Genomic DNA, 25,421 nt, shown 5'->3' on the forward strand with positions numbered 1-25,421 from the left:
GCCAAACAACATCCAGAAACAGAGGAGTCCTGTCACCCAGAGCACGACATGCATGAGCCCGGCCACCCCACATGGCAGGGCCTTTACCCTCAGCACTGGTTAGAGCGGTCAGGAGAAGCTCCTTCTTCAGGTGCACTTGGAAGCCAGAGCCACACAGATGCGCCTGGATGCAGCCCAACATGGATGGCAGGGGGACACAGCACAGCAACTCAGCATCGCACTCAGGCCAGGCCCCATACACGGGACTCAGGGCTCTGAGGAGAGTATGGGGAGCAGAGACAGGACTCTGGAATGCATCTCCGCTGCTCCCAGAAAAGGCCTCCTCTCCTGGAGCCCACTGAGCCATCATGTCATTGAGAAAATCCAATAACGAACCTTTGAGTGGGTCCCCAGCCCTCTGCCCCCAGGGTCATGAGAATGACCCTCCCCATCTGGGCCTGTCCTGGGCTGCTGTGAATTCTAGAGAACCTGCTCGACTTCTGCTGCTGCAGGCCCAGGATGCTGAGCAGGAGGGTTGAGAGGAGGCCGGACAGGGGCCGAGGGGCAGGGAATGTGGGTCACTCAGGGAGACCCAGCCCAATCTGCTCTTTTTCCTGAACCCTGGGAAATCTCTGAAGCCCCGTTTGACTCAGAAACCCTGTCAGGGAGGTTCCCATGGTGGGGAAACGATGCCTGAGATCTGGCTTCTGCCCAAACATGGCACCCAACAAAGCCCCATGTATCCACTCTGGATGGGGATAGGCAGGCCCAGTCTGGGCCCTGGACCACTCACTGCTACAGTACATTTTGGTAGTTGAGATCTTGCTCCAAGTACGGGAGGAGGCATCCAGACCTAGAGGAAGCAGGACAGTGGCCCATGGAGTGTCTAGACACACGGCAGGATTCTGAGCTCAGACCAGGACTGAGTCCCAGGGAGTCGCTCTGCTCTCCTGTGACAATGCTGTGTGGAGAAATGCTGCACAACTAGGTACTGCTTTGACATATGGAAAGACTAAACCACCAAACTCTTCTGCTGTTCCTTTCACAGAGAATCCGTAGGCATCAGTAAAATTTAAAGTTGTTTGCTCAGGAGAGAGGATTCAGTGGGCAGGGTACCTCTCTTGCACCCAGTCTACCGAGCTCCTCCAGGAGTGATTCCTGAGTGTGGAGCCATGAGCAAGCCCTGAGCATGGCTAGGTGAGGACCCAAAATCAAAATAAATAAAAAAAAAAGATTGTGAAAGTTGTTTATTCTAGTTTTGACTATATTGTCTAAATATATAAATAAATATATATATATAAATAAATAAATATATAAATAAATCTAAAAGACCCTAAAAAATATTAGTCTATTTTTGCCCAACACAAGTTTACAGCTGGCAGATACTGTGTCATATATTCTATCCTTGCCTACTATTATTTTCTGGATGCATGTTTGCTAGCAGAACACCCTAAACTAAGGGGTTTTTGCTAGGGGAAGATTTCTCATAATAATCCATCATCTCATACACCTAAATTAAGTAATAATGTATATCATAAATCATTAACATATAATTTATTTTTATTATTAAACATTATACAAAGTACACTAGTAGTAACTAAATGTTATTGGTTAACTAGGCAATAAAATTATTGCCAAGTACCTGTTGATTTTTTAATGAAATATGTAAGTTCATCAGTACAGAGGAGTATTTCCCTAACCTAAGAGTCTAAGGAAAATGAAACTGTTATAACTGTCTTGTAAAGATTCCATCTCTCTAGCCTGCTTAAGTCTACAACTCAGTCTATCCAATCCAGTCTTCTTCTTGGGAATCTGACGTCCCTATTGGCTAGCCTCTACCTTTCAACTGCCTGCTCTATGGCATCATTCTCCCACCAAACCTACCAGCACCTGGTAGAATCTTGGGGATCCCGTGCAGTTGTTTCTAAACAAGTTTCAATCATCGTGAGTGACCAGTGACCAATGATCAATCACTAGTGATCAGTCATCTGTACTGGACACTTGTGGACTCCCGCTTCAGTGTTCAGACATAATCTCACATTGTCTCCTCTTCTCATTTACTTTTCCTTGATATTTCCTCTTTTCTGATCATGTCAGGTAAGGAATAATATTTTTCAAAGTTTTTATGAGGTTTCTTATCCCTAAACTTAGCAGTTAAGGAAAACAGCATGTAAAAATAGAGGAATGTAATCAACTAGAATATGGTAAGCCTTATTTTAGCTTGACGTTCACATTTGCTGTGAGATTTTAAACACTGACTTCCTTTCTCCCAAATACAAAGGCCATTTCTTCATTTATTAAATTATATTTGATACATATTTATGACCTCAAGTACATGTTTATATATGAGTGTTCACTCTCTGTGTTTCCTTTTGCTTTTAATAGTATTTTGACATGGTATCCATGAAATAAAGTAAATCAGAGACAATATTTTGACAGAAACAGAAAATACAGTTTTGGTAGAAAACTAAATATATACTAGGATGTTTTATCTGTAGTATCTTTCCACTTGTATTTATAATTTAGTATTTTAATTTTAGTGCTATTCAAAATTCATTATCATGTGTCTTTGGACTTTTCTTTCTAAACTCGATGATAAGAAAAACTGGATTGTGGTTAAGGTGTGTCGTGCTGAGTGGTGGGGGGGCAAGTCCTCAAAGGTGAGGAAGTTTAGGGTTATTTTCAACAAGCTTTGACCAACAAAAGCCAAGGAGTAGAAGATGATATGAGGGAGAATAAAATAGGAAAGAAAGATTATGGAGGGAAATTATCAAGGAAAGAGATACAGTTTGAGATAGAATGTTAGAGAGAACCAAATAGTTCAAATCAAAACACAAAGAATATTTCTAAATATGCTGAGAGCCAGTCAAAGCAGTTGACTTTAATTAATTCTAGGACTAAAAACATACTATGTCTCGAGTAGAGAACCCGTAGGAAAAACGACCTATCCAAAAACCATGGTTGTGGTTTCTTTTCTGATTGTCTCTGGAACACACTTGGCACTTGAAGGTTTTGAGTGTAAACAGTTTAGAAATGATACTTCCTATAAATAACTAAGTGGTTACCTAGGGGGATGGAAGATACATTATCTTCAATGTTTTTATCATATTCTAGTTTGTAAGGTACATGTATGGTCTGCCTGTTAAAATAAAGAAGTGATATCTACTAAGTTGAATCAGGAGAAGTGATTTTTTTGTGTGGTAATTAGGGTCCAGGTTAAGGCAACTTGTCATCTTCACAAAGAGTTTCTTTCAGGGCTGGAGTGATAGGTAGGGCATTTGCCTTGCACGCGGACATGTCATTTGCCTTGCACGCTGCCAACCCGGGTTCCATTCCCAGCATCCCATATGATCCCCTGAGCACTGCCAAGAGTAATACCTGAGGGCATGTACCAGCAGTTACCCCTGTGCATCGCTGGGTGTGACCCAAAAAGAAAATAAAAGTTTTTGGAGGTTATCAGTCTCACAGAATTTTTTCATCACCCTCTTGTTCCTTACAGAAAATATTCAAACTCCATCTGTATTGGGAACTGCACATTCTCTGCAGCTTCCCTTCCTGTGGTGAACAATGCAGCTTCCCTAACAGGAAGTGTCTGAAACTACTCCAGTGTATCTACTCCAGTTGGTAGATTTGCTTGGCTCCTGCCCTCAGATTCTGGCATCTCTTTCCAACCACACATGGGTAGTGCCGATCTTGACCAACATTCTAGCACAACAATACTGCCGGGAGTGTCTGGCCAGAGCCAGCTATCCACTTGGTCTGCTTGCAACCCAAGTGTTTTGGAGTGGGATATTGCAGGAAGTACTGAAAAGAAGTCTTACACAGGAGACTTTACTGTGACTATCCTTGACCAAAAACACCACTGCCTGTGGCAGCTTGCTATGAAAAAACCTTAGATACCAACCACATGGTGTCTCTGTCCCTATCACTTTCTGACAGTCTTGTTGAAAGAACACCATCTCAGGTTCCAAATCAAAGTTATAGCCTGTCACTTCCCTACCAGGAAGGAAGTCAGGTGATTGACTATCATCAGGGCAGTCCAAGACCTCTCTTTTCTGGAGAGGACATCAAGACATGGGTGGAAGATAAACAACTTCCCCAGCTCTTTGATTGCTTAGAAGACCTATGTAAATGCATAGATCTGCAGGGAATGAACACCACGGATACCATCACTCTGAATCAGGGGCAAGAAGACTCAGGTGGCACTAAGGGGAACTCCCACCCAACATGGAAGAACAAAAACCAGGCCTCTGAGCCTCTAGAGGGAGAACCCAAGACCAAAATCCATCCCAAAGTCCCAGAATGCTTGCTAGGGGGAGCAGGGATTCTTTGTAATGCTGCAGTCAGTGATAGGTGTCCTGTGACCATGGCCAAACCCAAGAGCAAACCTAAGAAAGCTGCGTCCAGCAAAATCAGCAAAACCAAGAGCCATGGGCAGGAGAAGACCAAAAAGGCCAGAGAAAACTCCAAGAAAGCTGATGACAATAAGCCGACAGGGAACAAGGTGAAGTCACAAGAGAAGCCCACCATTGCCAGGATGAAATGCAAGTTAAGTCAACCTGAGCTTTGCCAAGAGACCCTTAAAAGGCCCCGGAGCTGCAAGGACATGCACATGCCTGAGTCTGTGCAAGAGTTTGATGCACTGGGGAAGAAGAGGGATCCAAAGCCTGGATCCTCTTCCGCCCTGGCTCCGGGTAGTTCAAAGAAGTCCAAAGATGTCCAGCTCTCCTCAGCTGTGAAACCATTGGCAGGTGCTATAAGGGTTGGAAAAGGTCTTGAGAAAATTCAGGTCAAAGCTCAGAAAACATGCAGCAGTGCGAGAGAACGCTCGTCTACAAACCAGTCTGAGCTGCCACCTCCTGGGAAGGTCAAATTGGTACCTTTGCCTTTTCTTACCATGGGGAAGCCGCAAGCTCGACGTGTTCCTTGAAAACCACAGTCTGACTTCACATCGTCATGCTGCAGCTTACCCTGCCAGGCCTGGCTCTACCAACTCAGCTCGGCTGACTGCCACAAGTTCATCCTGGCCAGCGCCTGCATCTTTGTCACATCCTTCTAGACCAGCTCAGCCCATTTTGACCAACTCATCGCGACCAGCTTTGCTGAGCTCTACTAGCCGGTCTATTTCTCAGCCTGCAACTTCTGGACCTTCTCCCTCCAAGACAACAGCTAGCACTTATCTCCAGCAGGGCCCTCTTCCTGTCTCTGGGACAGAGCGCCAGTCTCCAACCAAACGGCAGAGTCAGTTTCAACTCAAAGACTTCCGTTTCCAACCAATTACACGGAGAAAGCCCAACGTTCCCGAGCCAGTCATGTCAAAGCTCATCACAAAAGAGCAGAGACCAGAGCGTGAGGCTATGAAGAGGAAGGCTCAGCAGGAGCGAGAGAATGCTGCCAAATGCACCACTTTGGGGAAAGTGCAGTTTTTTATCTAGAGAGAAAAAGATATGGACATCTCTCGATTCTATGGCTATAAGTAGCTGGAACGGTTGGTGCCACTTTAAGTACCAGATGGTTGCCTTAGACAAACACCTGAAATGCCATACACATTTCATTTACTCTGATACATTTTTCAAAAAATTAATAGATGCATGTAAGTCAATAGATTAGTAATAAAATTTCTGAATGTTGAGAGGCTTTCCATTGTGGTCTTCATTTGGAGAGGGCGAGCATTGAAGGATCCATGAGAAAGAAGTAGAAGTTAGAGGAGGGATAAAAGGAGAAACTGAGAAGAATCTATGAAAGAGAACCTTGGCTCAGGATTGTAAAGCCCTTAAGAGGAGAAATTTTATGTGTCTGATGAACAGTTGAGGGGGTGGGGCAGAGAAATAATATACATGATAAGGCATTGCAGGAGGCTGACCCAAGATTCATCCCTGGAATTTTATGTGGTCCCAGGAGTTTCACTAGATGTTATCCTTGAGCACAGAGGCAGGAGGAAGCCCTGCGCACAGGCAAGTATGTTTCCATCGCCAGTCTCCCCCAAAAAAGAACGGGAGAAATGGCACAGTTAGAGGGTTTGGTTTAAGATAAAAAATGGAATAGGTTGAAGAACAAGGGTTAGTATATAAAGATAACCTGTTGAGAAGTAAAAACAGTTTCACAGAGGCAGTCTTTATGTTTTATGGCCTCCGGTTTTAAATAAAGAGATTAGAGACATATCTCCAATACGTGATCAGGCTGTGGGATGCTAAGACATACACTGGGGAAAGAACCTACAGATGAACAGTCAACGGCCCTCAGAGTTATTCAGGGGTCACTGTAAAAAGGGACCAAGCAAAGAGAACAGTTGTAGCAAGAACCCCGAAAATCAGCTCTTGGAACATGTAAAGAAAGATCAATCACCATGTACTCAGGCCCGTGGTTCAGCCACCCTAGATGCACTATTTCACTTCATCTTCCCAACAATACTCAGCCAATATTACCGGGGTCTAGGCCAGCATGGTTCAACAATGAGGTGTATCTGATTAAGTTCTTTGCTCCAGCTCCTACTTGTACTTTTTCTTTCATTAAAGTTTCCCCAGAAACCTAAGACAGTTGCTGTAATGCATGCAGGAGGCCCAGGTTCTATCCCTGGCACCACGGCATCGCTTGGGCACCAAGCCAGAGTAGCCCCCAAGTATGCCTGTGTGTGTACCCACTTTTCCCCCAAATGCAAACAACTTTATTGAAATGCAAACGACAATGCCCATAACTTTATGAGATAGGGTGAGGGAGATGATGATTGGAAGGACTGGAGCACTTGCTGGGCACATGAGAGCCCCAGGTATTCGGCATGAGGGCACTGAGGAGCAGCGCAAGCACTACTGGGTCTGCTGCCCCACCCCGCCCAACACACACACACACACACACACACACACACACACACACATACACACACACACACACACAGTGTCTGTCTGAGGAAAATACTAAAACGTAAGATCTCTCTTAGAAGAAAACAACAAAAAACACAAGAAAATACAGACAAACTGCACATCATGAAAATGTTTTAAAATGTGCACCCAAAGATACCATCTACAGAATAAACAGGCACCCCATAAAATGGTAGAAAATATGAATCCCTTAACTACAAAAGCTTGATTTAACAAATGGGCAAAGATAAAATGCAACAACCTTTTGCTAGACTAAGAGAAAAAGATTCAGATAAGTCAGAAATGAAGGTGATGTTACCACTGAAACTAAAAGAAACAAAAAGGCTCATCAGAGATTACATGAACAGTTAAATGACAAGAAATTGACAGTCTTGAGGAATCAGTTAAATGCTACAAACATAACAATGCATCAGGATTGAATCAGAAATAAACAGAAACTACAAACAGACCAATATTGGACTAGTAGGGAGTCATGATCAGTATTCAGAAACCTCCCAACTTTAAAAATAAATGAGGGGGTTGCAGAAAGCTTCATTAGTGAATTCTGTCAAACTTCACAGAAAAATACCTATCCAGTTCTTCTAAGAACATTGAATAGGAGAAAACATTTCCAAGCCTCTTTTCTTTTTTGGTTTTTGGGACTCACCTAATAGTGCTTGGGGCTTACTAATGGCTCTGTGCTAAGGAATTACTCCTAGAGCGATCCCACTTCTAGGTGACCATATGCAGTACCTGGGATTGAACACAGGTCAGCTGCATCCAAGGCAAACACTATCCAGCCCTAGGAGAAATAAACCAGTCACTAGGAGTTGTCAAAATCCTAAAGACAAAGTTGAAATGTGATTGCCAGGGCCCTGGAGAGTGGTGAAAGCCAGAAGAGAGAATTATTGTTTAATAGGTATAGAGTTTCATTTTACAGGATGAAATGGGTCGGGAGGATGGAAGGTGGTATGTTACACAGTCATGCAAATGCATTTAATGCCTCTGGACTATCTGCTTCAAAATGGTTAAGATGAGAAACATTGTAAGGGTCAATAAAGCAGTCAATGGTAACAGCCTGAGGGCTGTAGGGAAAGGGCTCTGGAGGCAAAGAAACCTTGAGGCATTGGTGGAGGGATGCTGACACTGCTCGTGGGCGCAGTGGCAGAACATCATATGGCTGGAACATTAACACTAGGAATACTGTATGTAACTCATGGGGCCACAAAAATGTCAAAAAAAAGTAAATTTTATGTTCGATGCATTTTATCACAAGAAACCTTTAAGTTAAACAAAAAGTAAAACCCTCTCAGCCATACACACACACACACACACACACACACACACACACACACACACACACACAGAGTCATGAATTCAATACTTAGGCATCATCCCTGATCATTAAGGGCTGTAGGAACAGCCCAGCGGTCCCTAAAATGCACACCAGGATGAAGACCCACAGGAAAATACGATCAATCACCATGGCAACATACTTCCAATCATCTTGAATCTGAAAAACAGAAGAGAAAACCGTGAAAGAGGAAAAGATTAAACGTGAAGAAAAAGGTGGAGTTCATGCACAATTCAATCAGCTAATCAATGGCTGAATAAATAGCAGTAGTCCTACATTAAAAAAAAAACATGAAGAAAAAGGCAGTGTACACTTTTTCAATTGTGTGTTTTATGAGCATGTTGCAGTAAAAGTACCTTCTGTCTCCAAGATGCAAGAAACCCTGTGTGTTGTTTTGGGGCCATACCCAGTGATGCTAAGGGCTTACTCCTGGCTCTGCACTCAGAAAACATTCCTGGATGCTTGGGGGACTAAAAGGGATGTCAGACATCGAACCCAGGTCAGCCAAAAGCAAGGCAAGCACCCTCCCCACTATATTATCTCCCGAGCCCAGAATCCCTGTTTTCTAATTAATGTATTCTGAAGAAATCTGTTCTCTTTTTTCTTTCTGCACTACAGAAACAGGTATAGAATACAGAATTTATTGTGCTAAATCTGTTTTCCATGAGAAATTTCTGAAGTGATACCTAATTTATACTTTCTAAAAATTGAATTCCAATTTATATAGTAAAACCAGATCCCTGACTTAAGCATCTGTGGGAGAATTCTGGGTCACTGAAGCATTAACACAAGCCACCATCATTTACCATTGTTTCAAAGCACTGGTTTTGGCCCAGTTTTAGATATTAATTTCCTTTTAACATGTATTCTATAATCTTTCCTACTCTCATCCGCAATGACCAAATTATCATGAGACCAAAGTGTCGTAGAATACTGCATATAATAGACAAGGTTAAAAATCAGAAATAGTTGATAATAAAGAAATAGAAGAAAGAATAAGACTAATTGTATATAATATAGAATAATACGGTTTCAATTTACGCTCTGAATAGGAAGGGAAATGGCATGTTATTTACACTCCTGGACTGCTCAGAAAGCAAGGAAATCCTAATTGAATCGAGGAAGACAGAACCTATGAATCAACTCATTTTGAAGAAATAATCACATAAGAAGGTAGCATGTGATTCAGTAATTTAATTAAGTGCACTGAAATGGGACTGGAAGACCAGAATTTTGATTTCACCATTATGAGTTTGGATAAATGCACCTCTTGGTGACACTAGGAAGTCAGAAGTAAAATTAAAATTATTATGCCATACTGGCCACAAAGCACTTTATTTGGATTCCTCCCTATGGTTTGTAAGCACTGCAGCCTTACCACAGATGTGTCAATCCTCTCCACTCCCCACAAGCTGAAACTCCAGGCTCAAAGGGAAGCAAGGAGCATGGAAAAGCAGACTTGGAGGCAGACTTTGATTTTAATACTAGCTCTGCTCTGCTCTCATTGTAATGAAAATGTGGGTAAATTAGGTGATTGCTTTTGACCTCAACTCCCTCGGCTGGATGTGGTGAAAAGAGTGGCTCAGAGTGGGGCTGGGGCAATGGCACAATGGGTAGGGCGTTTGCCTTGCACGCGGCCGACCCAGGTTCGATTCCCAGCATCCCATATGGTCCCCTGAGCACCGCCAGGAGTAACTCCTGAGTGCAGAGCCAGGAGTAACCCCTGTGCATCGCCGGGTGTGACCCAAAAAGAAAAAAAAAACTACAAGGGGGCTGGAGCGATAGCATAGCAGGTAGGGCGTTTGCCTTGCATACGGCCCACCCAGGTTCAATTCCCAGCATCCCATAGGGTCCCCCGAGCACCGCCAGGAGTAATTCCTGAGTGAAGAGTCAGGAGTAACCCCTGTGCATTGCCGGGTGTGATCCAACAAGCAAAAAAAGAGTGGCTTGGAATGCTATTGGGTTTTGTTTTGTGGCTAAACCTGGTAGTGCTCAGAGCTTATTCCTGGTTCTGCTTTTAGAAGTCACTCCTGGTGGTGCTTGGGGGACCATATGGGATGCCAAGGATCAAATCTGGGTCGACCGTGTGGAAAGCAATGCCCTACAGGTTGTACTAACGCTCCAGCCCCTCAGAGGGCTATATGAGACCGAAATGAAGCCAGTGCTTGTAGAGTCTATATTGATGAGAACCTTTGCTATTAATGTCTATTTGGTTTGGGGACCACACACGACAGTGCTCAGTATTTAATCCCGGCTCTGTGCTCAGGCAAGGAGAGTGAGAAAGACAGAAAACTGATAGATAGGGAGAAGAGAAGTAAATGGGTATCAGCCAGGAATGGCTACTAAAAGTAAGCAGGCTGGGAGTAGGCGGGCTGTGGGCCAGTTTCTGCTGCCTCAGTCACCCGCCCCCACCCCATCTCCAATGGCCCCCATTCCCCGTGATTCCAGCTGAGCAGAGGCCAGCGCTGACTGCCCCTGAGATAAACCAGGCATTGCCACTGCTCTGCCATGCACCCCCCCACCTCTTCCAGGTAAGGCAAGCCCCTCACCCACTGTACTGTCTCTCCACCCACCCCATCCCACCCCACACACTGATTTTTTCTTGATGAGAAAAAAGAAAACAACAGCCAAAAAATGTGTTTGGTTTTGGTTCACACCTGGAGATGCTCAGGGCTTGCTTCAGGCTGTGCTGGAGAACACTTGTGTGGGGCTCAGGGGAATCTGGGTTGGTTGTGTGCAAAGCCCTACCCACTACACTGGTTCTCCAACCTTAGAAATGTTTAGTTGGCTTTTTTTTCTTTTTGGGTCACACCCGGCAATGCACAGGGGTTACCCTGGCTCATGCACTCAGGAACTACTCCTGGCAGTGCTTGGGGAACCCTATGGGATGCTGGGAATCGAACCCAGGTCAGCTACGTTCAAGGCAAGCGCCCTACCCGCTGTGCTATCGCTCCAGCCCCCGTTACTTAGTTTTTTATTGATGCATCATGGTTAAATACTACTGAAGTTACCATTTTACAGTAAATTTTTTTCTTAATGTCTGTCTCCATACCTGTCAGAGTGCCTTGGAAACTCGATAACATCTTGTGTAGTGCCTTGCTGGTAGTTTTTGGAGTAAAGATCATGTCCAGTAGCCTGGCCCAAAGGCCAGACTGTGTACTTAGATCTTGGTCTTCAGTAGATTATTGCTAACATAAATCATTTAATAGTAGATAAAGAAAGTCAAGAATGGTTTTACTCAAGGCATTAGAGTCAGACACCAGGGATGTTCCACTCATTACTTGCTTCGGGTCCAACAATTGCTTCAGCTGAGTTTTTTGAAAGGGGGTTTCTTGCAAGCAGTCACTGGGGACCACTCCCCATGATAGTTAACCATCAGGCCTGAGGGTTTAATACTTGAGCTCAGCTGTGCTGGAGGCCACCAGGGTCCCACCTGAAAAGGCTGGGGTGGGGGGAGTGGCATGCAGTGTGTGTGTGTGTGTGTGTGTGTGTGTGTGTGTGTGTGTGTGTGTGTGTATAGCGGGGTCGGGGGAGTTGAACTTGGCATCTTGCACATGTCCAGCCTTCTCTGCTGACCCCAGTAACACTGGCTACCCTACTCCGACCACATGGAACACAGGACTGACTTTTCAGCTAAATTACGGGGAGCAGCAGGAGATGTGGTTTTTTTGTTTTTTTTGGGGGGGGTCACACCCATCGATGCACAAGGGTTACTCCTGGCTCACGCATTCAGGAATCACTCCTGATGGTGGTGCTTGGGGGACCATATGGGATGCTGGGAATCGAACGCAAGTTGGCTGCGTGCAAGGCAAACGCCCTACCTGCTGTGCTATCACTCCAGCCCCAGGAGTTGTGTTATGACCGTCACAAGACATGCTCAGGGCCGCTGGGAGAGCTCAGCTGTTTCTGCCCCCCCCCCCACCTCATACTAGATGCATTCGCAGGTGAATAAAGGAGGCACCCGACTTGCCCATCAACATTAATTACCTCCAGCATATCAGGAGCTGACATTATCTGGCAAGTAGCTCTGTGCTAATTACCAAGTTAAGATGGAGCCAATTAATCCTACAGCAGATCTCGTTATGAAATTACCGAGCTTGGTTCTGGTAACCCCGGGGGAAGGAAACAAGGTTGGGGATGCTGCTGGAGGTGGGGATCAACTCCCCCTGTTCTCACTACTGGACATTAGTTCTCACACCAGTGTGGGGGAGGGAACAGAGGTCACCCAACTTGAAAACTGGGTGAGCGAATGTGAATAGAGGCAACGTGAAAGATGTTGGAATGTCCAGGAAACACATGGACAAGAACCCTAGCCATGACAGCAGAGGAACTTGCTCATTAAAAGAGTATGAAATTGGGGCTGGATAGTACGGGGAGGGGGGGTTGCCTTGTATGCATCCCACCCGGGTTCGATTCCCAGCATCCCATATGGTCCCCTGAGCACCAACAGGGGTAATTCCTGAGTGCAGAGCCAGGAGTGACCCGTGTGCATCGCTGGGTGTGACCCAAAAAGCAAAAAAAAAAAAAAAAGTATGGCGTTTCCTCTACACACATTCTGGCAAGGCTGTAAAGGCACCAGAATTCTCAAACGTCCTTGCTGGTGGTGTGAACAGCAACTGATTCAAACACTTGAGAAACTTGAGAGTATTCATTAAAGTTAAAACGCATCTCTCTGGGCCAGGCTGGAGTGAGAACATAATGGGCAGGGCGCTTGCCTTGCACAAGACTGACCAGGGTTGGATCCCCAGCATCCCATATGGTTCTCCAACCCCATCGGGACTGATTCTTGAACACAGAGCTAGGAGTAACCCCTGAGTATCGCTGGGTGTGACAAAAAAAAACAAAACAAAATTTTTAATTTAAAAATTAATTTTAAAAAAGGGTGTCTGTGTCTTTCCAGGCTGGAAAGGGTCACAGCTTTCCAGGAGGGTGAGGGCTGTCATCCGGAAGGAGACAGTAAGTTTTTGAGGTGCTGGAACTCTGCTCTCTCTTTACTTGGGACATAGCTATAGGAGTATACATGTAACGTAAAAACTCAGTGAGCTGGGGCTGGAGCGATAGCACAGCGGGTAGGGTGTTTGACTTGCACGCAGCCAACACGGCCAACCCTGGTTCGATTCCCAGCATCCCATATGGTCCCCCGAGCACCGCCAGGAGTGATTCCTGAGTACATGAGCCAGGAGTAACCCCTGAGTGTCGCTGGGTGTGACCAAAAAAGCAAAATAAATAAATAAATAAAAATAAAAACCCCAATGGTTGTGATAATAAAACAATCTTTAAAAAAAAAAACTCAGTGAGCTGTACCCAAAAAAAGCACGCTGTACATTACTCCTGAAGGGGAGTGGGGACACAATTAGTAAAATTTGACATGTGAACTCATTACTGGTAGTGGAGTACACTAACTTTGTATACTAATGCCACAAATTACTGTCCCTGTGTCACCCATGCCACAATCAACTCAAGCTGACCAGCACTGTAGCACTATCACACTGTCCTCCCGTTGTTCATCGATTTGCTCGAGCAGGCACCAGTAACATCTCTATTGTGAGACTTGTTTCTGATTTTGGCATCTCGAATACGCCGCGGGGAGCTTGCCAGGCTCTGCTGTGCGGGAGGCATACTCTCGGTAGCTTGCCGAGCTCTCTGAGAGGATCAGAGGAATTGAACCCGGGTTGGCCGCATACAAGGCAAACGCCCTACCCACTGTGCTATCACTCTGGCCTTGTGCTAGCTCTCCGCCCACTCAAGCACACAGACAAAAATATTATTATTATAAATTCCAAAAGTAAATAAAATTCACATTTTATTTCAAGGGGCCAGGGCAATAGTATAAGGGGGCTCGTTTTGCATGTGGTCAACCTGGGTTCAATCGTATATGATCCCTTGAGCACCACTGGGAGCAAATCCTGAGCACAGAGCCAGGAGTATCCCCTAAGCCCTGCTGGATGTGGCCCAAAACCAAAAACAAAATGTCGATTCAGGGGCTGGAGAGAGAGTTCAACAGACTGGGTAAGTGCTTTGCATGCAGGACGCCTGGGTTTTATCCCTGGCACTGCATAGTCCTTAGAGCACCAGGAGCAACCCCTGGCCCCCAGGAATGGGCCGGGAGTAGGCCCCAGACCACTGTCAGGTGTGGCCCGAAACCAATAATAAATAAAAATAATAAGTAGACACAGCTGAGGGGCTGGAGCAATAGCATAGCAGGTAGGGCGTTTGCCTTGCACATGGTCCACCTAGGTTCAATTCTCAGCATCCCATATGGTCCCCTCAGCACTGCCAGGAGTAATTCCTGAGTGCAAATCCAGGAGTAATCCTTGTGCATTGCCGGGTATGACCCAAAAAGCCAAAAAAAAAAAAAAAAAAAGTAGACTCAGCCGATCAGTCCTAACTGGAAGACAATTCTGTCTCCATCCTTTTCCAGTCATTCTCTCGGCCCTCCCTCTATTTCTCCTGCCATCAGTGTTCCAGAGATGCCAATGCAGGCAGCCTGGGAGCTCAGTGGTGCTCACAAGCTTTACCATCACACCTAACAGGCATTGTAACCAGCTCAGGGAACTAGAGGGGATGGTCTTGCACTCCAGGGTTGACGTCCCGTCTCCCTGCCCCACCTGTCCCACTAGCATTGGCGGAAGGACTCACGGAGCCCTGCAGCATGCCCTCACCTCTCTGGCTTCATTCTGTGCTCTCATGTTTTCGGCGATATACCGGACACTCTGGATGGCCTCTCTGATCTCCGGCGACAGGGCTGAGAGGGATAGCATGGCCTCCAGGGACTCGGAGCTGTTGCTCCGTTTCAGGTTGGCACTGAAATTGGAGATCTTGACCTTGCGGGGCTGTAGGCAGGAGCCGCACAGTCCGTCCCGGCAGTGGGAACCCTCCAGGCAGCCTGGGGGGGCCTCGGGCCGGCGGAAGCAGTTCAGGTTGGAGAGCTCGGCACCCTGCACGGCTTTGGGCTTCTGTGCCAGGGGTTCCTCATTGCCGGCCGGCCTGGTCATGAACATGACCCTGGGGAGCAAGTCCAGGAAGATGGCCTTCACCCAGGTGGGCATGGTGTGTGTGGTGGGCGTGCGGTAGTGGACGTTGAGCACAAACACGGTGATGACGATGGACAGGGTGACGAAGATCATGGTGAACAGGAGGTACTCGCCGATCAGGGGGATGACCAGCGAGGTGGACGGGATGGTCTCAGTGATGACCAGAAGGAAGACGGTCAGGGAGAGCAGCACGGAGATGCAGAGGGTCACCTTCTCACCGCAGTCGGAGGGCAGGTAGAATACCAGCACGGTCAGGAAGGAGATGAGGAGGCAGGGAATGATGAGGTTGATGGTATAGAACAGGGGCAGGCGGCGGATGTAGAGCGAGTAGGTGATGTCGGTGTAGATCTCCTCACAGCAGTTGTACTTGATGTCGTGCTTGTAGCCCGGGGCCTTGATGATGGCCCACTCGCCGCTCTCCCAGTAGTCCTTGAGGTTCATGGAGGAGCCGATCAGCACCAGGTCGATCTTGGCCTTGTCATAGGACCAGGAGCCGAACTTCATGGTGCAGTTTTGGTAATCGAAGGGGAAGTAGGTCACGTCGATTTTGCATGAGCTCTTGAAGATGGCCGGGGGGATCCACGTCACTTCTCCTGTGTACTTGAGTAGAGCCTTGGTCTTGTCGTCCACCTGGAAGTCCCCAACGGCGCTGTAAAGACAAAGAGGCCATGTGATAGCCCCAGAGCTCCGAAGCAGAGGTACTCGATCCAGCTCACGCCAACAGGAGGCAGAGGACAAGGGATAATGAGTGAAACGGGGGACGAGGGGACTCAACGCTCACAAAGGGGACCCGACTGGCCACCTGTTTCCCTCCCAACAAAGGGACACACTCATCATCCCCAACTCCAGCCCATCCAACTATCCCAGGCACATTCCTAGCTCATTCCACAGTACCCAGTTCCCTATCCATACCTACAGAGACGTCTTTGAGAGCAAACTAATGCAGGCCAGAGAGATAGCTCAGTGAGCACACGCTCTACATGCAGGAAGTCCAGGTTCAATTCTTGGTACCACACGGTCCTCTGAGCATTATAGGGAGTGACCCCCAAACACCCAACCAAAACTAGTAAATCAATAAACATGATTATCCTAGAGGCATTTTTTGGGTTTGTTTTCTTGGGTCACATCTGGAGGTGCTCAGGGCTCCAACCCAGGTCAGCCACATGCGAGGCAAGCGCCTGGCCCACCGTCCTATCTCTCTGTCCACTATAAATACGTTTTCACCAGCACACACAACCATGTCTGACTGAGGTCTACAGTCAACAGCTGTGTCTGCGCCTCAAATGCAGAGCTGAGTAGCTGCGTCAGCAGCAAAGCCAAAGTCATTTACTTCCAAGCCCTTTTCCAAGAGAAGAATTCCATCCCTCACTCTCTTCCATGTCCTAGCATTTCATGGACAAGGAAGCCACAGGTCAGGGTGTGACCAGGTTGACCTGCTCAGGGGCCAAAGAGAGTGGGGGGCAGAACCCAGGTCAGTCAGAAGCAGGTTCAGGAAGAAAAGCCAAACAGAGTGTGGTGAGCCTCATTCCCATGACTGGGCACTGCCACTGCCCGTACTGTGCTGACAGAGTTCAGGGTTACTCCCTGGCCCAGAGAGAGATGCTGAGGGAGACCAGTCAGAAAGAGCGAGTAAGTATACAGTCAATATTTATTGACTGAAAAAATCAACAATGACCTTACTTCCCAGGGCCCGAGGGACTGGTCCGAGAGATCTGAGGGGCAGCTGAGATGGGGAGTCTGGGCAAGTTGAACGATTTCTGAGAGAACAGACCAGGTGGGCACAGAAGCTGAGCTCAGGTGGTGCCTTGCCAGAAGGAATGGAAAGAGCTTCAAGACGGATGAGAACTTCAAGAGCTTCATGATGACAATGGGGTGTTTGATCTCCCTGAATTCCCTCAGGAAGCCAGGGCAACGATGACAGCAAAAGAAAAAAAAACAGAGAGTAGTTACAGGAATCCCCAGAACCACAGACCATGAGAGTGTGGAGTGGAACCCCGCCTGGCCCTTCCCCATGGCACCCTGAAGAACAGGGTGGGTAGGAAGCTGAGGGAAGTCTCAGGTTCCAAGAGCCTCCAACAGCGAAATCCCCAAGAATGACCTGGGCCTCAGGGCCGGAGCAGTAGTACAGTGGGGAGGGCATTTGCCTTTCCCGTGGCCAACTGAGGTTCAATCCCCAGCACCCCATATGATCCCCTGAGCACTGCCAGGAGTAATTCCCGAGTGCAGAACCAGGAATCTCTCAGTCTTGGTGGATGTGCACCAAAGGCAAAAGAGAGAGAGAGAGAGAGAGAGAGAGAGAGAGAGAGAGAGAGAGAGAGAGAGAGAGAGAAATTCAGACATTCAGACATCTTTTGAAACCATGGGAAAACAGCAGAAAGAGGAAAATTAAGAAACAACTTGGCTAAAGTCCAGAAAATGAAATAAAGAATGGAGAAAATTTAGGAGAGAAAATCATTTTAGACATAAAGCTAAACTAGAAGCAGAAGGACATACACCAGGGAAAGCACAGTGATGAAAATAAAAGCCAGGGGATGCGATTTCTAAAATATTCATTTGAGAAGACATAATATAGACAGAAAATAGGTAAAGAAGTTCCAGCAGGGGCCAGAAGGCAACTGGAAAGAAAAATCTGAACAATGGAGTGGAATGAATCTTAAAAATCTGTGATTCAGAAAACAAAATTCGTCTGGAATATAGGAAGATACAGTGCAGGGTAAAATAACTACACTGCAATATCAAAGATATATGTATATATTCTTCTGAAAGGGGCTGGAGCATTTGCATCCAATGTGGAGCATTTGCTGTATCTTTCAGCCTTGTTTTAAAAAAAAAATCACACATCCAGAAGCACTCCAGCTGTTCTCCAACAGTGGCTGAAGTATTTGCCTTGTGTGGGGCTGACCTGGGTTCAATCCCTGGCACCCCAGATGATCCCCTGAGCATAGCCAGGAATGATTCCTGAGCACAGAGCCAGGAGTAATCCCTGAGCATTGCTGGGTATGTCCCCTCTTCCCCTAAAAATCCTTTTGCTTGCCCGAGAGCAGAAAATGATCCTCTCAGATATGCTGATGCACAGGCTCCTGAGTGGGACAGTGCTGTGTGACATCAGCAAGCCCACACCTCACAGCCCCACACTTCCCCAGACAAAAGGAAAATCAGCTCAGTGCCATATTTTAACAGCAACATCTTTCACCAGAACACATGGAGTCACGGGTAGGCAACAGAATCTCAGAACTGGACTCTGGAACTGGGCTCACAGTGGCAGTGAGATGTGGGGAGCCCGGGGTTATAGAGGGCGGGGGATGGAGGGGGACCCTGAGACAGTGGTGGAAGGAAATTAACACTCTGGTCGGGGTCGTTGGGGGGAGGGGGTTCAGTATTAGAATGTTGTATTCATGAAACCTTATCACGGAGAGAACTGTAAACCTGTAAATCACAGTGACAAAAATAACTGTCATGGATGGAGTCAATAACCAAGGATTTTATAACCACATCAGGGACCCAAACGTGTTATCTAAAGGAGCTACAAGGCATCAGGAACTTGTGAAAACTTGTGATATATCATGCTCATGAGCTGTTTCCAAGGATTCCATTAGAGAACAAACTTCAGAAAACAACTCCCCTCCCCACTCCCACTAGCCACATACACACACACACACACTCACAACCACAATCACAGGAGAAACTTTGGCATAGTGCTTCTAGCATGTTAAAATCAAGAGAACCTTGGACGGAGGTCCAGTCCTGAGAAAATGAAGCTTGAATGAGGCCGGAGAAGCTGGATGAATCCCCCTAAAGATGCTTTCTGGACTTATTCCAAGGAGATTCCTTATGCTATCTACACCTCTCCACATCCAATTTGGAGCATTTGCTGTGTCTTTCAGCCTTGTTTAAAAATATCACACATCCAGAAGCACTCCAGCTGTTCTCCAAAGACTGCCAGCAAGAGAACAGCTATAAAATTCCAACCAGGAGATGAAAATGTGGATCCAAGTTCCTTACTCAGAACATCTCTCCAGCCTGAGAGGATCTGGGCCAGGAGATTTCTAGGACAGCTCCTTTTCTGCAAACCAGTGCAGCTCATTCTGCATCCCAGTTTCTCAGAGACCACTTTACACATAGAAGTTGCAGGAGGGACTGGAGTACAGTCAGTAGGGTGGTTGCCTTGAGTGCAGCTGACCTGGGTTGGATCCCTGGCATCCCCAAGGACCACCAGGAATAATTCCTGAGGACAGAGCATTGCCAGGTGTGGCCCCCCAAAAACTACAACAACAAAAATTGCATGGGACTTGAGGCTAGAGAAATAGTACAGTAGGCAGGCACCTGGCTTTCCTGAGGCCAACTGGGTTCAGTCCCCAGCAGTCCATATGGTCTCTTGAGCCCTGGAAAGAGTGGTCCCTGAGCACAAAGCCAGTAGTAAGCCCCAAGCACTTCCAGGTGTGGCCCAAAAACAAAAAGAAAAAATTGCATAAAACATTTATGAATGCTGCATTTCCTTGGGAAAATGGCAAACAAAACTCAGATTGTCATGGGCATAGTTAAAGAGGAGTTATCCAAAACCAGTTTCTCCAATCCTAGTACAGCATCAAAACCTAAACTCAGAATCACTGTCTTCCCGTTGTTCATCGATTTGCTCGAGCGGGCCCAGTAACGTCTTCATTGGAGACTTTGTTGTTACTGTGTTTGGCATATCGAATACATCATAGGTAACTTGCCAGGCTCTGCCTGCGGGCGAGATACTCTCAGTAGCTTGCTGGGCTCTCCCAGAGGGGCAGAGGAATCGAACTCAGGTTGGCCATGTTGGCTGCGTGCAAGGGCAAACGTCCTACCGCTGTGCTATCGCTCCAGCCCAAACTCAGAATACTTTTACTTATTCAAAGCAGATTGGGCTTTTTAAAGAGGTGTGAAATCCCTCAAACACAGATAAGCATGTATACCTATCCTCCCTCAATTCAAAATCAGATCAAACAATTCTATGTTAAGTATTTTTGCTAATAAAAGGAAAATACGATAACATATTGAAAAAGGAAAAAAAAACCCACAGGGGCAAAAATGAAGCCTTTCAGCATCCAGGGGACAAGTTAGTTCACATCACGAAGGATCAATCAATGGCCAGAGATGTGGCTCAGCCACAGAGCACTTGACTCGCATGTATGGGGCCCTGGTTCAGTTCCTGGTACTGCATGATGCCCCCGAGCACCAGAGAAAGTGCCCCTGAGCACCAACAGATGTAGCCCCCAAACCCAAACTGACAGCAGGTATGCTGGGAGCACAGCTGTGCAGGGTGGGGCAGGAAGTAGTGTAGCCAGAGGCTACAATCAATCGGAGGGGGAATGGTTGGTCCCTAACTTCCCGCCTGGCAGGTCTGGGTGAAGATGAGAGCCCACACCTTCCTCCAGGTCCTCACTGCGTGCTTGTATGTTCTCTGGGAAGGCTGCCTTACCCAGGGGAGTGGGAAACCAGGGGAATCAGGGGTCTGTCTGTGTGGTGCATCCCTCTGCCCCTAGCCACTGGCCTGTAACAGATGTGCCACCAAATAAAACCTGCATATCAGAAGTCTAAGGACGGTCTGGCTCTCTGCATCCCTGGGGAAAGACCCTAGGCCCTGGTGCCAGTCCCAAGCCCACGCCCAGACCTTACTTGTTGTACAGCACAATGTCGGGCTTCCAGATCTTCTGCGCGGGCACGCGCATGAACTCTGCCCCATCGTAGTCAGCGGGGTTCCACTTCAGCTTGTAGTCATTCCAGATCTGCAGGCATTAAAGGACTGGGGCTGTGCCTCTGCTGCCGTCCACCCCGCTGCCCTGAAGCCCCCCAGTACCATAAACCAACCCTTCCCTGCTGCACCCCACCACAACAATGGCCTTTGACTCTGGTTCCAGGATGAAGTTTTGACAAGAGGAAGGGAAGAAGGAGGTGTCAGGGGAGTCCCTCGAATGTGCTCAGGGCTCCAAGCCCAAGCTGGGATGACAGAAAAGGTTTTTCCTGGGCTGGGGAGTTCAGCTGGTCAGGTGCTTTTTGCCTTGCATGAAGCTGACCCCGGCTTGATCCCTGGTACCCCGTATGGTCTCCTGAGTAACACCAGAAGTGATCCCTGAGCACAGACCCAGGAGTAGCCCCTAAGCACAGCTACATGTGGCCCAATCTCTCATGCCTCCCCCGACCCTCACCCCCCACCCCCCAAAAGAAAAGCAGCGCATGCAAACCTGAGAAGGAAGAGAATCCTGCTTGATTTACCAACAGCAAATAAAGTTATAGCCACCAGGGGGCAGCAGTGCTCAGACCTGGTCACTTACTTGCTTGAGCCACAGGTTGGTCTCCATGATCTGGTTCACTTCATCCTAGAGAGATTCAAGCCGATGGTGAGAGACAAAGACAGGGCTGGGTTTGGGTAAGGCACTTCCAGGAGCCCCTGTACCCCGAGGCCACAGCTACTGGCTCTGGCACTTACCACCTTCACTAGCTGTGACATGGACACCTCGAACTGGATGATGACTGGGTCAGACACGTTGGCCACGGGCCGGATGATCTCATTGTAGTCTTCGAAGAGCCTCTCGAATAGCCGATACTCGGCATCTGAGGCGCTGGCCACTGGGGGGAGAGACCGGTGGGACTTGGGTGCCATGGGGACCAAACTTGCATGCACCTGTAGCGCTCTGCATCTGCAGTCTGGGGGCCCAGACTTGCAGAGTACCTGGGAGACCCCAGGCTTGCAGACCAGCCCCCTTGCTATCACAGATTGAGACTCGGGCCCCAGGGTGAGGCAGCCCAGTGGCTCCCTCCCGTTCAGAAGTCCGAGCCTGGGCTCTGGGTCTGGAAAGATCTCACGGAGCCAGGCTGCCAACCTGCCAACGAAGCTGGCACCTGGTCTTGGCTCTGCCTGCCCCTCCCAGGGCTGCTGCCGAAGGACCATTCAGTGCTGGGAGGACCCCTGCGGTGTTTATAGTGGACGGATGGCCAGTGGGGGGGGGCGTTTGCTTTGATTCTTCACCTGTTGGGGACCGCACCCCAGGCTCGAGACTCTCCTTTCCTCCCAGGAACCTGTAAGGGTCTGGCCACTGACCCGCTTGGAAGCCGGACTCGACCGGGCTCCCCTGCCCTCGGAGTGTGGTCCTGGCTCCTGCTGGTGCGGCCGCACATCCTGATCCAAAAAGCGCCTCCCCTCTCGGGAAGCCCCTCTCCTCCCCCACGCCGCCCCCCGGGCATCTTGAGGCAGCGGCTTCCCACTTCGGAGTCTGGGGGCCACGGGGCGGGGAGGAGGGGAGTCCTTGGTGCAGCCCAACCTAGATCTCGAGACACCGAGATGGCCTCTTGCCTGCTCGCTCCCAGATCTTCTGGCGCGCGGGCGGCGGGACGGAGACGCGGTGGGCCCGGCCGGATGCGCTCGGCCGCCGCGGGGGTCTCAGGGCCGCTCGCGCGCGGGGACGCGGGCAGGAAGCCCGGGGCAGGGGGGCGGGGAGGCGGGGTAGAGGGCACCCCCCGCCCCGGCTCGACTACCCTCCCCCGGGGGGTCTTGGGCCAGCCATTAGCCCGCTCTGGCCTCAGTTTCCCCACCTGCTCCTAAGGAGGCAGGCGGCATGTAGCCCGAAGGCTCGGGCGCACCTGTCCGGCGGCACCCAGGACGGATGACAGGGCGCAGGCTCGAGGCGCCTGGGAGCGAACGGAAGGACCGGGTCCGAGCTCTCCAGCCGCGCCCTGCGGACGGTCCGACCGGACGAGGGGAACTCGGCGCCCCCTCCCCCTGCCAGCCCTGCACAGCCCGCTCCCCGCGGGCCCGGAGCCAGAGCACGGGGCTCCGAGCCTGCGGCCCCGCTGCTCGTACCTGGCAGCAGCAGCGGCGGCAGCAGCAGCAGCAGCAGCAGCGAAGGCATCGCGGCGCGGGCTCGGAGGCGGCGGGGCGCGGCGCGGGGAGCAGAGCGCGGCTGCCGGGACCCGCTCGCCGCTCCCGGCTTTGGGCGCCACGCCCACTCGGGGCGTGGCCAGGGCTGGTGGGCGTGGCCTCTTCGATCCCCACCAATCGTGGGAGCCCCTTCGCCACGCCCCAAACTGGGCGGGGCCTGCTGGCGGAGGCGCTGGAAGGGCCCTGTAACCCCAGGGGACAGTCCCCCACCTGGCTCCTGTGGCCCGCGCCAGCGCACAGCCCAGCGGGGCCCGAGAGGAAGAGGGGAGGGAGAGGGCGACACTCTGTCGCTGGCGTCCTGGCGAGTGCCCGGTGGACCTCCGGACTGGGGACCGCTAAGCCGAATGGTCACTAGTCCCCCAGAAGGCACCAACGTCCCCTCAAAGAGAGAGACCTTAAGCTTTCCAGGCTGTAGGTGCTTGCCAAGTGATTCTTAATGAAGTTTCTTAATGAAGGGCAGGTGAATTGTCTTTATTAACCCATGTTAAAAGTCCTCTAGACAAAGGGAGAGATTTTGCAGGAGCCAGAAGTATAAGAATTGGGATTTACCCGGGGCCCCTGTTAAGAGCGTTCTCATTCTCCTGAATTTGTTGATTTGGTCACTTTTTTTTCGGGGGAGGGTGTTTGGGTCACGCCTGGGGTGGTGCTGGGGATTGAATCCTGCCCGGCCTGGTGATGTGCAAGGCAAGCTTCTTGCCCCTAATCCACCAAACATAGTCTTTTCCGTTCGTTTTCCTTAGTTTAAAAAGGAATATAACCCAAAAGGAGAGAGTAAAAGGGAATGTGCCTGTCACAGAGAAGAGTGGTGATGGAATGGAATGGGGCAGGAGGGATACTGGGAACATTGGAGGTGGAGAATGGGCACTGTGGAAGGATGGGTACTGGATCGTTGTATGACTGAAACGTAATCATGAAAATTCCTAAGTCTGTAACTAGCTCACGGTGATTCATTAAAAAATACAATTTAAAAAAGTGATGTAAGTCTCTAGTATCCAGAACATATGAAGAATCCTCAAAGAGCTAAAACCCTCAAACATAATTCCTGTAACTGAAAAAAGGGGATACACTTACTGAAGCTTACTACATTGTTCATTAAGTATGAATGAATTTGGGGCCAGGGAAAGAACACAGAAGCAAGACACTTTGCTTACACGCAGCTGTGAACACGAATCCCGTGCAAATTCCCAGCATCGTATATGACCTCCTAAGCATGGCCAGGCATGGCCCCTGAGCAACTCTGGGTTACCAAAATTAACAAAATGAAGGAAATTAATAGCTGGTGATGTGGCTCAAGTGGCAGAGCACCTGGTTAGAAGGCTCTGGGTTTGATCCCTGGCACACATCGCCATTGTTGCCCCCGGCCCCAACAGTGACGACTGTGCCCCTGCTGGACTGAGCACAGCACTGTCAGGAATGCCCCCTGTCAAAATGGAAATATTACGATACGTACATTGTATCTTAGTAAAATAGTCCTGAAGAAATCAAGAATTCAAAATTTAGTAAGAAAAGTAAACCCGAGTTTAGGGGCTGGAGCGATAACACAGCTGGTAGGGCGTTTGCGTTGCTGGGTTCGATTCCCAGCATCCCATATGGTCCCCTGAGCACCGCCAGGGGTAATTCCTGAGTGCAGAGCCAGGAGGAACCCCTGAGCAACGCTGGATGTTACCCAAAAACCAAAAAAAAAAAAAAAAGTAAACTCAGTTTAGTAAAAACAGGCAAGGGGCTGGAGCAATTGCACAGCAGGGCTAGGGCGTTTGCCTTGCATGCAGCTGACCTGACTCTGATTCCCAGAATGCCGTATGGTCCCAAGCACCACCAGGAGTAATTCCTGAGTGTATGAGCCAGGAGTAACCCCTGTGCATCGCCGGGTGTGGCCCAAAAAGAAAAAAGAAACCTATAAAAAATTTCAAAAAAAGGTAAAAGAGGACTGAAGAGATAGGTCAATGATGTGAGTTCATGCTTTGCATGCAGGAGGCCTGGCTTGATCCCCAACATTGCATGGTCCCCCAAGCCCCGGAAACAAACAAAAAGAGCAAGAGTTAAGGAAGCCTTTTATCAACAAAGGCCAAAGGCACATGAAGAGACAGCCAATGTTACTACCCATGAGGGAGAAGCAATTTTTTTTTAAATTTTTATTAGTGAAACACCATGAGGTACAGTTGTAGACTTACAAATTTTTGTGCTTGGGTTTCAGTTATACAATGATTGAGTACCCATCCCTCTACCAGTGCCCATTCTCCACCACCAATGATCGGGAGAAGCAAATTAAAACCTGAATGATACACCGTTTCACATCCATG

General features: G+C 48.5%; 1 protein-coding gene across 1 annotated transcript; it reads right to left on the reverse strand.

Moving 5' to 3' along the window:
* Window positions 1-8,204: 8,204 nt before the first annotated feature.
* On the reverse strand, window positions 8,205-21,556 carry CHRNA3 (cholinergic receptor nicotinic alpha 3 subunit). The gene is made up of 4 exons (XM_056128776.1): window positions 21,518-21,556; window positions 20,862-20,971; window positions 14,850-15,870; window positions 8,205-8,346 (listed from the first exon to the last, which is right to left on the reverse strand). Exons 1-4 carry the CDS (start codon window positions 21,542-21,544, stop codon window positions 8,218-8,220), a joined length of 1,287 nt encoding a protein of 428 aa, XP_055984751.1. The 5' UTR covers window positions 21,545-21,556; the 3' UTR covers window positions 8,205-8,217.
* Between the last annotated feature and the right edge of the window lie 3,865 nt (window positions 21,557-25,421).

The sequence above is a fragment of the Sorex fumeus genome, unplaced genomic scaffold (assembly GCF_029834395.1).
Source record: "Sorex fumeus unplaced genomic scaffold, SorFum_2.1 ptg000067l, whole genome shotgun sequence".
NCBI classification, from domain to species: domain Eukaryota; kingdom Metazoa; phylum Chordata; class Mammalia; order Eulipotyphla; family Soricidae; genus Sorex; species Sorex fumeus.